This window comes from Acanthopagrus latus, chromosome 3 (genome assembly GCF_904848185.1).
Source record: "Acanthopagrus latus isolate v.2019 chromosome 3, fAcaLat1.1, whole genome shotgun sequence".
NCBI classification, from domain to species: Eukaryota; Metazoa; Chordata; class Actinopteri; order Spariformes; family Sparidae; genus Acanthopagrus; species Acanthopagrus latus.
Genome location: NC_051041.1, coordinates 12,363,043 through 12,376,842, shown reverse-complemented (window position 1 = coordinate 12,376,842; position 13,800 = coordinate 12,363,043). Strand labels below are relative to the sequence as shown.

At 42.1% G+C, this 13,800-nt stretch overlaps 3 protein-coding genes across 3 annotated transcripts; 1 reads left to right on the top strand and 2 right to left on the bottom strand.

The window, feature by feature from the left end:
* Positions 1-4,587: 4,587 nt before the first annotated feature.
* On the bottom strand, positions 4,588-7,097 carry tdp2b (tyrosyl-DNA phosphodiesterase 2b). Its single transcript, XM_037092240.1, has 7 exons — positions 6,814-7,097; positions 6,488-6,615; positions 6,229-6,378; positions 5,956-6,047; positions 5,570-5,688; positions 5,295-5,465; positions 4,588-5,144 (listed from the first exon to the last, which is right to left on the bottom strand). The coding sequence occupies exons 1-7, from the start codon at positions 6,958-6,960 to the stop codon at positions 4,863-4,865; spliced, it is 1,089 nt and encodes a 362-aa protein (XP_036948135.1). The 5' UTR covers positions 6,961-7,097; the 3' UTR covers positions 4,588-4,862.
* A 211-nt stretch (positions 7,098-7,308) lies between these two features.
* Positions 7,309-8,886, top strand: acot13 (acyl-CoA thioesterase 13). Its single transcript, XM_037092243.1, has 3 exons — positions 7,309-7,473; positions 7,579-7,763; positions 8,505-8,886. Exons 1-3 carry the CDS (start codon positions 7,390-7,392, stop codon positions 8,662-8,664), a joined length of 429 nt encoding a protein of 142 aa, XP_036948138.1. The 5' UTR covers positions 7,309-7,389; the 3' UTR covers positions 8,665-8,886.
* A 2-nt stretch (positions 8,887-8,888) lies between these two features.
* Positions 8,889-13,749, bottom strand: c3h6orf62 (chromosome 3 C6orf62 homolog). Its single transcript, XM_037092242.1, has 5 exons — positions 12,116-13,749; positions 11,778-11,954; positions 11,570-11,695; positions 10,374-10,508; positions 8,889-10,265 (listed from the first exon to the last, which is right to left on the bottom strand). Exons 1-5 carry the CDS (start codon positions 12,242-12,244, stop codon positions 10,140-10,142), a joined length of 693 nt encoding a protein of 230 aa, XP_036948137.1. The 5' UTR covers positions 12,245-13,749; the 3' UTR covers positions 8,889-10,139.
* Between the last annotated feature and the right edge of the window lie 51 nt (positions 13,750-13,800).

Genomic DNA, 13,800 nt, shown 5'->3' with positions numbered 1-13,800 from the left:
GTATTTCCCCCAAAAAACTTTCAAAATCTTCCATCAGGTTCACTCTTCCTTTCTCTTTAATAATTTACAGCTCAGTAAACATTATGTAATGCTAAGTGAACCCATCTCCTCTTTTGCCTTTATTAAACTTTCCGTGAACCGGCGGGGAAACTTGGACTTCCCAACAGATGTTTTCACACAGATGCGATACAACTCTTTCCATCTCTGTTGAGCTTCCACACATTTAATTAAATCCCTGTTTTTTTTTTTCTGCCAAATCGTAACCCTCAAAATCCTGGCATGATCCTCTAAATATTACCAGGCTTATGCACTGACCTTTTTGAGAGTGACGAGAGACAAAAAAAACGTTCTTGCTCAGGACGGTTTCCCCTCATCCTGCAAACCTCTAAATAACTGTCGGTCCTCAAAATATGCAGCAGAGGCAGCAGTGTTGTGCGGACGGGAATATTTGCTGGCTTCTGGGGCAGTTTGTCACAGCGATTTTGAAGGGGAAGTGGTGATGGATGCGGCGGTGGTGATGGAGAGTGGAGCACCACTTACGCTTGCCCTTGCCTCGCCTGTGACAAGCTATCTGTGCAGGGGGAGGTGGGCATTTGTGTGGACGGTGTGTGACAGACAGACATTGGTCCAGATAGATTCTGCTTGTCAACAGTGCAGTGCCACACACACACACACACACACACACACAGAGTGGAAAGGTTGCCCACAGCCATCTGCTCACCCCCCAAATACAACAATAAACGAAAAAAAAAAAAACCCAGCCACAACCTATCAATCAAACAGTAACAGATCAGACTTTCTTTGCATTTTTCTGCGCTGTCTGCTACCAGGGATGGCGGGGGGGGATGCAGCACAGATTCATCTGCCGCTCTTCACACAACCCTCCGATCTCTTCCGGGCTCGGGTCAGATCTGTGTCCGATCCATCATCATCCAAACCTCTGCCTCAAAGGACAAACCTCATCCCAGAGCCTCCCCGCCAGCCAGAGCGCGGACACGTCTAACACAAGAACATTCATCTTGACGGGCCTCAGATCGCAGCCCCAGTTCTCACTGAGGGCTGCGCTTTTGGAGGAACGCTCCAAAAATATCATCTGTGAGGCGTGTTGCTGCTCGAAAAACACATCCAAGAAGGCAATTGTAAAAGAAAAAAGGAAAGAAAAAAAAAAGATAGAAAAGCGGGATGAGTGAAATGATCTTGGAATACGTCCACACAGCCTTCCAGAGGGAAACTTATGATGTGGGTGTTTATGGATTTGTGGAGGAGGAGGAGGAGGAGGAGGAGGGGGGGAACGGTGATGCTCGAGGCAGACGGATAGAACACATGACCACTTTCTTGGCCCAGACAGCTGTTGCCTCCATCTGTACCATCTCTGACCTGCCGCTGTTCTCGTCCTCTCTGCTGTAGCGGGGAAACTGCTGCTCACTGCACGAACAGGACAAAACAGTGCACCTCCAGAGGACCATGGGAAACAATTTCTCACTGATTTCCGACAATGTTGTGTTGCTTGTTCGCTCATCCCCATGTAGATGGAGAAGGGGGAATTTCTGGATCAAAAAAGCTTTGCAGGATTCTCTGAAATAAATGACGCCAAGTGAGAGACCAGTTTTGACATATATTTATATTTAGGAATCATCTATGGAAGTTAGCATGCTAACCAGCTAGCCCAATTCTATTCCAAGCTTCTGTACAAGCAGAGTTAGCACCAACACTCCCTTGATGCTCCAAGATCATCCTACTGACCCCTAGCTGCACGTCCAACTGAGCTAACTAGGTAACAGCAGCTGCAGTTAGCAGCAGCAAGTAGGTAAATTCAACAGGCGGACAGTTTTTACAAATTGCACCTTTAAAAATGGTATAAATAACATATTTTCAATTCACTTTGGGTTCTCTGTGCCCTATTTACATTTTTAAAACAAGTCCCCATCTACTTCAGTTTTTTAGGAGAATGTTGCAACGCTGTCTTGCAGTGAAGCTGAAAAAAAAAGAAAGACAATGAAAGTAATGTCTTGTCGAAACTTCACTTGACTTTCTATCGGCGTGAGGGCGAGTCGTTAATGGCTTAATTTTAATTTTCCGGGTGAACTCTTCCTTTAATAATGTTCACACACCATTTCTACCACTTTAACTTAAATTAAAATTGAGACAGTCAGAAAAATCATTTGTTTTCTACTTTGACCATCTCTGCTAAGTAATTCTTCAAGTAAAATTGTCCCTGGTTCAAGCTTGTTAAGATAGTTATTGGTGGCCTTAAATATGACTATGTTATTGAATTCTAGATTTCATGACATCAACCTGTGTGTTTTTTTTTTTTAATACCATATTTGAACATTTAATCTACCTAATTCTGACTGAAATCTATTGACAAAATCTTGTTTTTTTTTTCTTTGCACACAAACTCAGGATCTATCAAAAGGGTAATTTCTTAATTTCTAAGTTTCTTAGTCTAATCCAATCAACAGAGCACGCAGCGAAAAAAAAAAAAAAAGACACAGTGGGTTAAATTCTGATTACATGACCTTGTCTGACAGGAATGAATCTAATAAATGAAAAGGACATAACATGTAAACACAGTGAACGCTCACTTCTCAGTGTTCAAGGCGTTAGGTGGACTCATCAGAGCTGGCCGGACTGGCCACATGTGTCCTTGCTAATCAGAAAACCAGTGAGCGGTGGTGGGGGGGCACGAATGAGGGAGGGAGGTCTGTTCTGATGACGCCTGCGCCGAGGGAAGAGTCACATCTGTGTCCTCTCTCCTAAGGTCAGCTCCTCCTCGCTGTGCTGTCTGCTCGCCGAGCAAACATGGAAACACACTCCCAGATTTGAAGGCTGCGTTTACAGGCGGAGGCGAGGGAGACGCCTTGACAGTGTGCTGGCAGAGGCTGTGAGGAGGAGGCCACATCTGGCTTGAAGGTGGAGCTGAGGGTCAAAATGTAGGCTATAGATTAAATGTGCTGTACATTGTTATATGCAGTTTCTCTGGCTTTTCACAAGCAATGACAAAGCAGGTACTGCACTTACTGATGCATGTGAAATGATACAGAGCCATCGTGAACAATACACTTCCACTTTTACACACTGACACTGTCTTCTGTGAAAATGCCCCATGTTCACACTAATATAGATTACATCCTCCTACACCTGTTTTGTTCCAATAAACTTTTTCTTTTTTTTTTTAATCATATGCAGTGTTGCCAAATTGGACGGTTTTCAGGATACATTCATCTATTTGGGGTGGATGTGATAAGGCTGTATTCGAATGAGCCCCTCCTCTCCTCTGATTATTAACAGGGCTGAGTTTGACATCCCACAACTGTTGGCCGTGTCGTGTAAATCTAAAATTCCAATCAAACAGACAAACAGAGGAATGAGACAAAAATACATCTCACAATATTGTCCTCCCTCTATTAACGCTCAGAGCATGGCACGCAAAACAAAGGTCAGTATGGCCATGCTCCGTTGATCTGGTAAGCCATCGGGCTGTTCACTCGGGTAAAAGGGTCACACAAGATTCAGGATGATCAGACTTAATGGAGACTGAACATGATGTGCTATAAATACAGTCAAACATTATTATTCAGCCTGTAATTTCTCTCACAACCCTAAAAAGGCTTTTTTTTTTTTTTTTTAGTTTATTACAACTAGTTTGAAACGTCCTTTTAAAGCAGATATGTTAAGTCCCAGATATTCATTTGACCTTTAATATCCACACCATCAAAAATGTAATTACTTGATTATTTATGCTCATATTCAACTTGTTGATGTCATGTGTATTTGATTTTTTTCCCACATTTGTGCACTACTGTGAGGAGCAGATAACAGATCATTGGTTCATAGTTTATGGACAAATAGCTTAAATAACAAAGATGTAGTGGATAACATCAAGTTGAATTTGGATTCATCGCTCAGACTCAAACGGATCAAGTTGTATTTCTTGATATGTTAATAGAGTTTACTGTATTTATTTATGCATCCAGCCTTCAACAAGGCAATATGTTTCCACTTCATTTAAATGTATATAATGGACATTTACCTAGTGTATACAATGCACATACTTTCTATATTGTACATTTAAAACTTCATCTAAATCTTTTTTAGCATTTCTTTTTTAAGTCTACTTGTTTAAAGTCTGTACTGTACTTATTGTATGTCTGTCTACATGCTACTGTCACAAGTGGATGACCCCAATGTGGGACGAAGTCTAGTGAAACCTGGATCATCAGAAAATGTCAATGCAATTCAACTCTGCAGTGCCCTCTAGTGGTCAGAAGCCAGAACTACATAAATATACAGGACCGCCCATCTGAGTTTCCGACTATGACAGTCGACTTTAGTTCACAACAACTACAAAAAGGTCAGAGAAAAATCTCATAATTTTTCCCGGATCAAGAGTAAATTTTGAAACCCAACTTTTAATCCAACATGAACAAGGTGACTTAAAAGTTTTCAACAAAATAAAAAAAAACAACAAAAAAAACCAAACAAAAAAAAAACCCTTGTGGTGAGATTGTTTGGTCAACTTCTACTTCAAAGATAAAGAATGAACTTTTAGCCAGAACTGTAAAATTAATCTCGGTGCACAACAGCTTTGTGTATTTTAACATTTATTGGTTCTTTCTTTACGTTTCTTTTGCTATTTTAGGCACGGGGGAAAAACTTGAACAAAGACATTACAAGATAAAACCAATCAAATCAAGATACCTCAGACGAGGGCAGAATGTCTTCTTTCACAGAGAAAGCGTCGCTGTGGACTGAACCTCAGCACTGACGTGGTCTGCGCTGGGACTGTAAAACCCATAATACAAACTGAGGACATTAAACGAAGCTGTAACTGGCATGTTTCGGCATGTTTCAAACATTTTCTACCCCGCAGAGAAGCTACAGTAGATTCCCCAGTGATCACTCGTGTAGCGTCCACAGTCCAGCTTGTCCAGTCCCACCAGGGCCATGTGATCCGGGGCCAGATGTTGGACGCCATTCTTGGTAGCGGGGCGGAAGTAAACCCGGTCGAAGCGGCAGCGACTGATGTAAGGAACAGTCTTGTTGGTGTTGGCTTTGGTGTCCCACGTGTAGCGGCAGTGCTCCTGCCTTCCCAGCCGCTCCCACACGTCGCAGACAGTGGAGGGCAGACCCACCTTGGCCACCTGAGATGGAGCCCAGAGAGAGAATTGCTAAAGATGAACACTAGGGAAATGAAATATCACATTTGCGCCCGATTGTTGCAGGTGTTATTTGGACTTCTGAGTCATCGCACATCACACTTTTTTTAAGGTGCACATGGACAACCGACTCACCTCAGTGTCCCTCAGGTTCGTGTCCCCTCCAAACAGGACGGTGACATCGTCCGGCGCCTCTCTCATCCTCTGCATCACCACTCGCAGCTGTTTCATGCGCTCCTCTGCGTGGCCTTTACAGCTCTCCAGGTGGGACGTCATCAGACAAAACTTCTGGCCTTTGAAATCCACCTGATTTCAAAGAGTGAGACAAAAAAAAAAAATCCAACCTTCTATCAACTATGGCGAGCTGAACGTTGCACAATGAGAATCTTGAGAACTACGTGTGCGCAAACCTGAGCAATAAGGAGATTCCTCATCATTTGAGTGGTGGGGTAAGGTATTATCTCGCTCTCCCGGAATTTGACCCGCGACTTCTTCAGCATTATTCCAGTGAAGTAACCCTCTTCACCACCTGGACAGTGCAAGTTAATAGAAGGGATTTAACTGTTGAGCTCAGCCTAAGTTCACCTCATACTCTGTACCCTTACATTTAAGATGCTGGAGCCAACAAATGTTTGACAGTTTTGCTTAAAAAAAAAAAATGACTAAAACAACTAATCAATTATAGAAATGTTTGCATGTCCCCAATAAGTCATGACAGTGTCTCCAGAGTGAGCCTCCAAATGTGACATGTTACAAAGCATTGAGGAAAAAAAAGGGCTTATTGAACATACCATACCTTCAATGATTAGGTAGCTCACGGCCCGTTTCTTTAAATACTGGACGTAAGGTGGGATGAGCTCTTGTAGGAACACCACATCAGGAGTGTATCTACGTGAAGAGAGGATTAACTTTTCAAATATCGCATGCCTTCCCTCTTTAAAACAACTTCTCCACTGTCCAAATATGTGACGTTCGCATCCCTGAGCTACACTGCATCTCCTCTATCAACATAGTTTTTACAAGATAGGATTGCCTGCTAACAAATGAAACAGTAACAGAGGAGCTTTACAGGACTAGGAAGGAGCACAGTCCTCTGGCACGTTCTGCAAGGTTGTCCGTATCGAGGCCATCCACGTTCCACGAGATCATCGACAGCTTCTCGTCATCTTCTTCTGAGGGTTTCCTTGTGGAGGCTGGGCTGTCCTCAGTCAAATCTATACTGGAGATAGTTTGGAGACTGTTGATTCATTTGAAGCTGTTGGTGAAGGAGTCGTGGTTAAATCTCATCACACACAGTAATGCTGAGAGGGAGAAGACAGCAGACTTACCAGTCTCCTCCTGGAGGCTTGTCCTCAACCTTCTGCCTCTTTGGTTTGGGGCTGGTCTCTCTTTCTGGGGAGTTTCCCACTTCAAATGCTCTTTCCAAGTCAGCCTCAAAGAACGAGTTCAGGGCCCTCTAAGAGACAAATGATGGGCAAGGAAATGTAGGGCCAATCTGAAGATTCACATGCAATCCATAACAGATTTGTAGCAATTATTAGCACACTTTTAGCATCTGAGGCTGACCAACTAAGTGGGATAAGGTGTAGGGGTAGCAGTACCCTAGCTAGGTAATATCACATCTGCGAAGCCTGTTGAGCTGTAGCTACTTTACCTCCATCTCCCATTCATTTTCAGCCAGGTAGCATTGAGCCACAGCACTGTCAGTTCCCGCTATAGCTGCAAACTCATCGCAGAGACGACTTCTGTTTTCTTCCACGTTGGACACCGACGGCTTGTCTGAGTCCGACGTAGAAGCCATGTTTTCTTGCCAGTAGTTTTACTCACAAAACTACACAAGAAAAGTTAGCGTTAAGTTGAATGCAAATGTGTTTTCATGTTGCTTCTTCTCTACAAGTTCACTCGTGTGTACCACCGAAAGTCTTCCGGGTAAACGTGCTAGTCACAACAAATAGCAATCCCAGCGCTGCGAACTGTGCTATGTGTGATTATAGGTGACAACTATAGGCTATGTTACATGTATGATATTATATATAGTGAATATCACCACATACTATTAGATACTTTGTGTATTTTCTTTTCCGAGATATAATTCTGACCTAAACGCAGTATGTTATCTTGGCGGATTAGCATCAACATTTGTTTTCGGCCGGACAATTTGTCGAACGGAACAGCTTCCGCTACGAAGTAAACAGAAGTTTGACATTGGTCGCATTTCTTGTCGTAAATAATGGCGTCGTTGTCTTTAAATACGATAAAACAAATAATGAGAGCAATGGTCGACAATAAAGGTTTCGACAGAGTCCTGCAAAAGGTAAATGTACACATGAATGCGACATTAACCGCGACAGTTTTCCCCAGCTTGCAGCCGGTCCGTCCGCATTGTTTCTCTGTCACAGATAGCTGTGTGCTCCCTCAGGTGGAGGTATTGGCTGCCACTCCAGGTAAAGTGGTGTGTGAGATGCGGGTAGAAGAGGAGCACACCAACCGTGGAGGGACGCTACACGGCGGGCTGACAGCCACCCTTGTCGATGTGATCTCCACCATGGCTATCATGAACAGTGAGAGGGGAGCACCGGGAGTCAGTGTGGATATGAACATAACGTGAGTCTACACAAAGCTCATAGTTATTACCCACCTGATCTCCACAAAAACCACTGGCATCACCTTTAGATTAACGTGGGAATTTTAAGACATTTAAGCTCTCAAGTGGACACATTAACTACTGATTTGATTGATTATGGGGTTTATAACTTATATAACTTAATATGTAATGAATGAATGAACCTTCATAGATGGCTGAAACATGGATCCGAGACTTCCCACTTTAAGGAGTAGTGCTCATTTCTTGATTTGTTCAATCACTCTTGCTATGTGACACGCTGTTGACTAGCTAGGATTATTGAAATACTGCGGTTACAAAACAGACAATCTCTAAAATATTTTCGCATGTTTTAAAAGTAATATTTGAGTTAGCCCTGTTGTCATTTTGTATGTACATTTTTGTATTTAAAATGAATCGGAATTGCATCTAGTTATTTTATCAGCTTATAAAACACCACAAGTACTTTTTAATTGTTGAATGTAAGGTCAGGTCTAGTTTGTGAAAACCCCTAAATGTACAAGGAAACTATAGGGGACATGATCTCTGTATCCTCAAGTTTACCCCTGACAATTGTGTGTGGTGTCAGCTTGCTCTAAACTGAAATAAGTTTTAACTCCACAGTTCTGAGTTCTATCTTTCCCACTCAAAGTGACCTTGACCCTCAGTGTCTTAACCAGGTGAGATTGAAGATTAACTTCAAAAACCACAAATGACTGGGAACAAACGTCAATGTCTTGCAGATACATGACCGCTGCCAAGATGGGAGAGGACGTACTCATCACTGCCCAGGTTCTGAAGCAGGGGCGGACGCTGGCGTTTGCCACCGTAGACCTCACCAACAAGGCCACGGGGAAGATCATAGCACAAGGAAGACACACCAAACACCTTGGCAGCAGCTAAACTGTCTCCGCTATGTGCCTCTTTGTAAATCACACATCATGTAACTATTGTGTCAGAACAAATGAAGATGTAAACTAACCTCTGCCTGTAAATAGTGTTGTTAACAGTGTTACAAATCCTTCCCATGGCTGGTGTTGCTACCACTGTTTCATATTTGTCCTCAACACTACTGTATCAGTGGTACTGTTTCATGCACATGCAATAAAACAAATGGACAACAAATATTGCTTTCAGAATTTGCACTGTATTGGGATATGCTCAGCAGTATTGATTTGAGAATCAACAGAAAAAACCCAGAAGTTACACGCCTTATACCCTTTTCAACTGAACACACTGAATCAACAAGGAGCAAAATTAAATGTACTTCATAGTCTTTAACAAAAAAAGCCAGCAAAACCCAATTTTAATTTGATGAGCGTGGCAGCAAATTATCTTCATTTTAGTAGGTCAAATTAAATGAAAAAAGAAAATCATCGGTTAGCTGTCAGCAACTTTTGTTAGGTGTGTTAAACATTAAGTACGTCACCATTTCAGTTTCTAGCCAACCCACATCCCAATTATAACAGAACATAAAACGTCAGATTTCAGTAGCTTAAATTAATGGTGCATGAATGGCTTGAACTGTGACGATGACCTCCAACATCTAACCAACATGTCTCCACTTTGTGTACAACGCCTTTCAAGTCACTCAAGATTTTAGCAAAGGCCTGCCTAGCATGTCTCAGAGGAAAAGCAAATGACACCAAAACATTTTTTTAAAAAGTCCAGCAAAAAAACTAAGGCAGTTTATAAGAAGCAATACCTACACCATATGATTTGACAAATATTGTTCATCTTGTTTTCTTTGCTTATACAGGTGTTTTAACGCCTATTCACACCTGTCCCTTGGTCAAAAGATTGTGTAAAGTTGTTCTAGAAACCCCTTTGACATTACAAACAAGCTTTAACAATCCTTTCTTATGACAACAAGGATATAAAAAACACGTCCATCTGAGAACCACCGTGAAGACCTGTGTATTGTTTGTTCCTGTTTTGATGCAACATAAAGAGTTCCTTCAATGACCGGTGCTGTTGACAGTGCGGCTCCAAGAGAACAACCAACCACTCAAAATCAATGTTCGTGCAGGTTCAAATAAACAAAACTGGATGAGTGAGTAAGAGGGAATGGAGAAGGAGTGAAATAAAAAAAAATGGGGGAACCAATCCAAAAATGGCAGAGAGAGGAAGAAAAACATTGGGAGCGTGAGGGGTAAAAAAAAAAAAAAAAAAAAAAGAAACAAGGATGGGAACTGAATCAGCTTCAGGTCAGGGAGGGGAGAACGAGTAGGTAACAACAAAAAAGGAAAGATCCAAGCACAAGTTCAAATCTTTTAAAAGGAAATGGGTGAAGATGAGTACATCAATTTGCTTCTGAAGGCTTAGGCAGGAGGGAGGGGAAGGACTTTTCCCTATGTGGCTGAGTGGCGTAGGAAGCCCTAGTCAGGCATGTATGGGCGGAGGTGATCCTCGATGTCTCCCACACCCCAGCAGGTCAGCTGGTCCTGGGGCAAGTAAAGGCAGAGGCTGCACAACTTGAAAACTGTGGCCTTGGTTTTAGGAGTCTGCAAGAGAGGCGGATAGAGAACATTTGTGGTGACGCATGCTCTGGCGAGACTGCCTGAGGTTTCAGTTGATCGAATCATGAACATGATTTCAGCGGACTGACTCACCTGTAAGTGCTGTCTATCCATGAAGAGAAATACAGACTGACTTGGGTTGTTCATAACCATCCCAGCCTTGTCTTTACGACCCAACGCATGCAAGCATTGCTTCTCGTAGTCTCCATGATGAAATTCAAACTTGGCCTGTAAATCAGACATTAGACTTGTGAACCAAGAAGTACACTTTGTCACATCCAGGACAGGGCTGTAACTAATGATTTTCATTATTGATTAATCTTCAAATTATCTTTTAGGCTTGTAAAAGTTGTTAAAATAATGTACAAAAATGCTCATCAAAATCTACCGTTGCTCAAAGTTATGTCTTCAAATTGCTTCTTTTGGCTCTTGAATGAGGCGTGGGATGGGTAATGCACGCAACATATTAAATCAATTATCATTTCTGTTATTGAAATACATGTCTACATTTTGGAAATCAGGTTCTTACAAAGATTACATAAGTTATTTTCAGTCAAAATATAACCTCTACCATCTTTGAGTTTTGTTGGTCAAATCAGACATTTGAAAAAAAATCACTTGAGTAAATATTTTGGACTATTTTAGGGATGTCCAATTTATATTATATGCCGATAATGGGATTATATTGGCAGTTAAAAAAATTATTGCCTTTAAATAATATGTAGCCAAATTGCTTTCATTGACTTAACAAGCGCAGCATCTACGATTACAGTGGGTCATGGTGTGCAGTTTTACAGTCGGTTTGCAATCTGGCACTGACACAGAGAACAAGTGCAGCATGGGGTGGTTTTGAGGTCAAACAACACCTGGTTAGAGCGGCACAGTGTTTGATTGCAATTTGCAAGACATGTTCCTTAAAGGTTCAGAGGGAGCAACACATTTTAACACAACAAAGCTGTGGAATATTAAAGCATCCATCTTTGCTTAATGCGTCTTAACTTTTCTTACCCTCAGGCGTGCATGAGCTACAGGTTAGAAATGTATTTATTTCAATGCAAAAATGTGCAATTATCTTCCCAATATCTTTAGTAATGGCTATCTGTTTTTGCTTTAAAATCACCATCATGCATCCCTAACAGTTTTCACTGTTCCACCATAAATTGGTTAACCTAATAAAAGTCATTTTAATTGATAATGAAAAAAGTTAACGACCCTAATCAAGATTAAAGTCTTCAACATGCTTCTAACATTTACAGCCTGTGTAATCTGATAAACTGCCAAATTCTGACCTGAACAGGCCTGAAGGGTTCATCATCGGCCCCCTTCCATCTGGAGAACAGCAGACAGACAATCTTCTCAATATCGTTGCGTGGCCAAAGGATGAAGTCCATCTCCTGTGTGCAGCCTATCACATCCTACAGCAACATGAAGAGAAACACAAAGTCAAACACAACACTTCTTCCAACTACCTGCTCCTCAGATGGTACACCAACTTACCCTTCGCATTGACTGGTATCGGGGCGCGTGTAGTTGCACAACATCTTTTTGCAGGAGTTCTATCGAACTCTCGAGAGAGTAGCTCGAGTCCCGCACACCTCTTAAGATGTTTTCTTCATAATTGTTGGTCATCACCGGCACAACTTCAGCTACTTCGAAAAGTGCAGACTTCTTCTTCTGTAATGACAAAAAAACAGATACAAAGGTGCATATTTAAGACATTGGTTTGTCTTGGTCGCGTGTGTGTGTGATGGGCAAATGCTGAGGAAAACAGTTGCAGGTAAGTGTGTTTTAAGATTGTCTGGAATAATTGTACTCTTCAAATTTGACTGACAAACCTTTTCTTTGAAAACGAAGGCTATATAAATCTTGAAGTCAAACTGATCAGCCAAAGATTCCCTTTTCTTCCGAAGTTGAGCTCGAAGTCGATTTCTTGTCTGATTTCTTCGTGAAGTTGGGTCCCCCATGGTTAGATTTTGATGGTGGTGTCTTCCTCTCTCTTTGTGCAGAATATTTTTTGGCTACACTCTCTGCTTTTGTATGTATACGCTGGATAAAGGATGGAGCTAGCTACCCTTTGCAGAAACAACGCATCGAACAACTCTAGGCTAGATCTGTGTATTTCCCACTAACTACCAACTGAAAAAGCTCAACAAATCAGAAACAAAACTAAGTCATTTTTATTTTTTGTAAGAGGGCAGTGTTGAGGAGGGGAATGGTTGACAAGCTAAGACTACATCTCCTTATTACTTGTTCAGAAATCCATGTTTTAAGACATGACTTTTAAGCCAAATCAGCTTCTTTTATTTATCTCAACCTGCCATCGACAAGAGATTACAACAGAGATTCAAATGAAAGAGCAACTCAAATTTGACTAACTTTTCTTCCGTGCTACTGAAATTAACAGAAACGGCTGCTACTGTAAAAACCCATACTGGATAGATATATATGTATTTTCTTTTTTGACAGAGAATTTGAGGAGTACAGAATCTAGCAAGCAGACAAATATTCTATTGTTTGGGTCATTTCAAAGTCCCTCATCCATGGCTGTCGTTTTTGTGTTTGTTTCTCTGTAGAGACTGCGTTATGTGCGTGTTACAGACGGATAGGGGACACAGACAAACATGGCAGGTAAATACAGATGCCAAGAGATATTGGCACTGGGTAACATCGAAGACTACTGCGAAAGTACCTTGACATTTCCTTGACTGTTACTGCCACTCATTTGGCCCACGGCCTGCGGTGCTGCCACTGCCGATAGTCATGATGTGGGCGTATTTTTAGCACACTAGCTAAGGTGAGCTAGCAAGCTAATCTAGGCATTCACTTCCAACACTAACTAGTAGTGACCTGACGATATAGCTACATCTTATCTTCTGACTGATTGGTTTAATCGAGGCCTATGTGTGGTCGGCTAGCTAGCGTACAGTCATCTTTCCACGCGTTTACATTTTCTCGCCTGGTTCAATGTGACTGCCAGTGCTATGAGAGTCAGGAGACCTGCAGGGTTGACCGACTAGCTGGTTTTGCTTGTGCTCAGCATTTTAGCTCGCTATAATTTCGCTTCAGTCGTGTCTTGTCAACAACTACATCGACAAAACTCAGCCAAGGGAAACGATGGCCAGCCAACGACAAACGCTGAATGGCGGAATAAACGTTAGCTAAACAAAATCTCCCCTTCCCACGTCTGAAGTTTCGAGGTGTTCGCTGCGCTTGTTTTCTTTCTCTTCTTTTCTTCAGTCGTCACAACCTCCGACTCGCCCTGCTGCATGCCATGTCAAGATAAATCGACAATCCAGCTGAAGTCCTCCGTTCTTTCAGTCGACATATGGCGTGTTCTCTCTCCCGGCGGGCCCATATTTAACGGCGTGTCGTCCAACGTTGTTCCGTTTGGTTTCTTTGTGTGTTTTTCGGGCAGCTAATAATGGCACAGACGAGCTCGTCGGTCCACAGCCTCCCCAAAATGGCTGCACAGTCAACTACAAAGATGTGACGTGCGTTGACATGTGACCGCATGAGGAAA

Excerpts from the sequence above, each read along its gene's own strand:
- c3h6orf62 (XM_037092242.1), bottom strand. The coding sequence starts at position 12,244 with ATGGGGGACCCAACTTCACGAAGAAATCAGACAAGAAATCGACTTCGA. Across the intron at positions 10,509-11,569 it reads AACCCTTCAGGCCTGTTCAG|GCCAAGTTTGAATTTCATCA; the intron begins GTCAGAATTTGG and ends TCTGATTTACAG. Across the intron at positions 10,266-10,373 it reads TGGATAGACAGCACTTACAG|ACTCCTAAAACCAAGGCCAC; the intron begins GTGAGTCAGTCC and ends CCTCTCTTGCAG.
- acot13 (XM_037092243.1), top strand. The coding sequence starts at position 7,390 with ATGGCGTCGTTGTCTTTAAATACGATAAAACAAATAATGAGAGCAATG. Across the intron at positions 7,474-7,578 it reads TCGACAGAGTCCTGCAAAAG|GTGGAGGTATTGGCTGCCAC; the intron begins GTAAATGTACAC and ends GTGCTCCCTCAG. Across the intron at positions 7,764-8,504 it reads AGTGTGGATATGAACATAAC|ATACATGACCGCTGCCAAGA; the intron begins GTGAGTCTACAC and ends AATGTCTTGCAG.
- tdp2b (XM_037092240.1), bottom strand. The coding sequence starts at position 6,960 with ATGGCTTCTACGTCGGACTCAGACAAGCCGTCGGTGTCCAACGTGGAA. Across the intron at positions 6,379-6,487 it reads AAGCCTCCAGGAGGAGACTG|TATAGATTTGACTGAGGACA; the intron begins GTAAGTCTGCTG and ends AACTATCTCCAG. Across the intron at positions 5,145-5,294 it reads CGAACCTGAGGGACACTGAG|GTGGCCAAGGTGGGTCTGCC; the intron begins GTGAGTCGGTTG and ends GCTCCATCTCAG.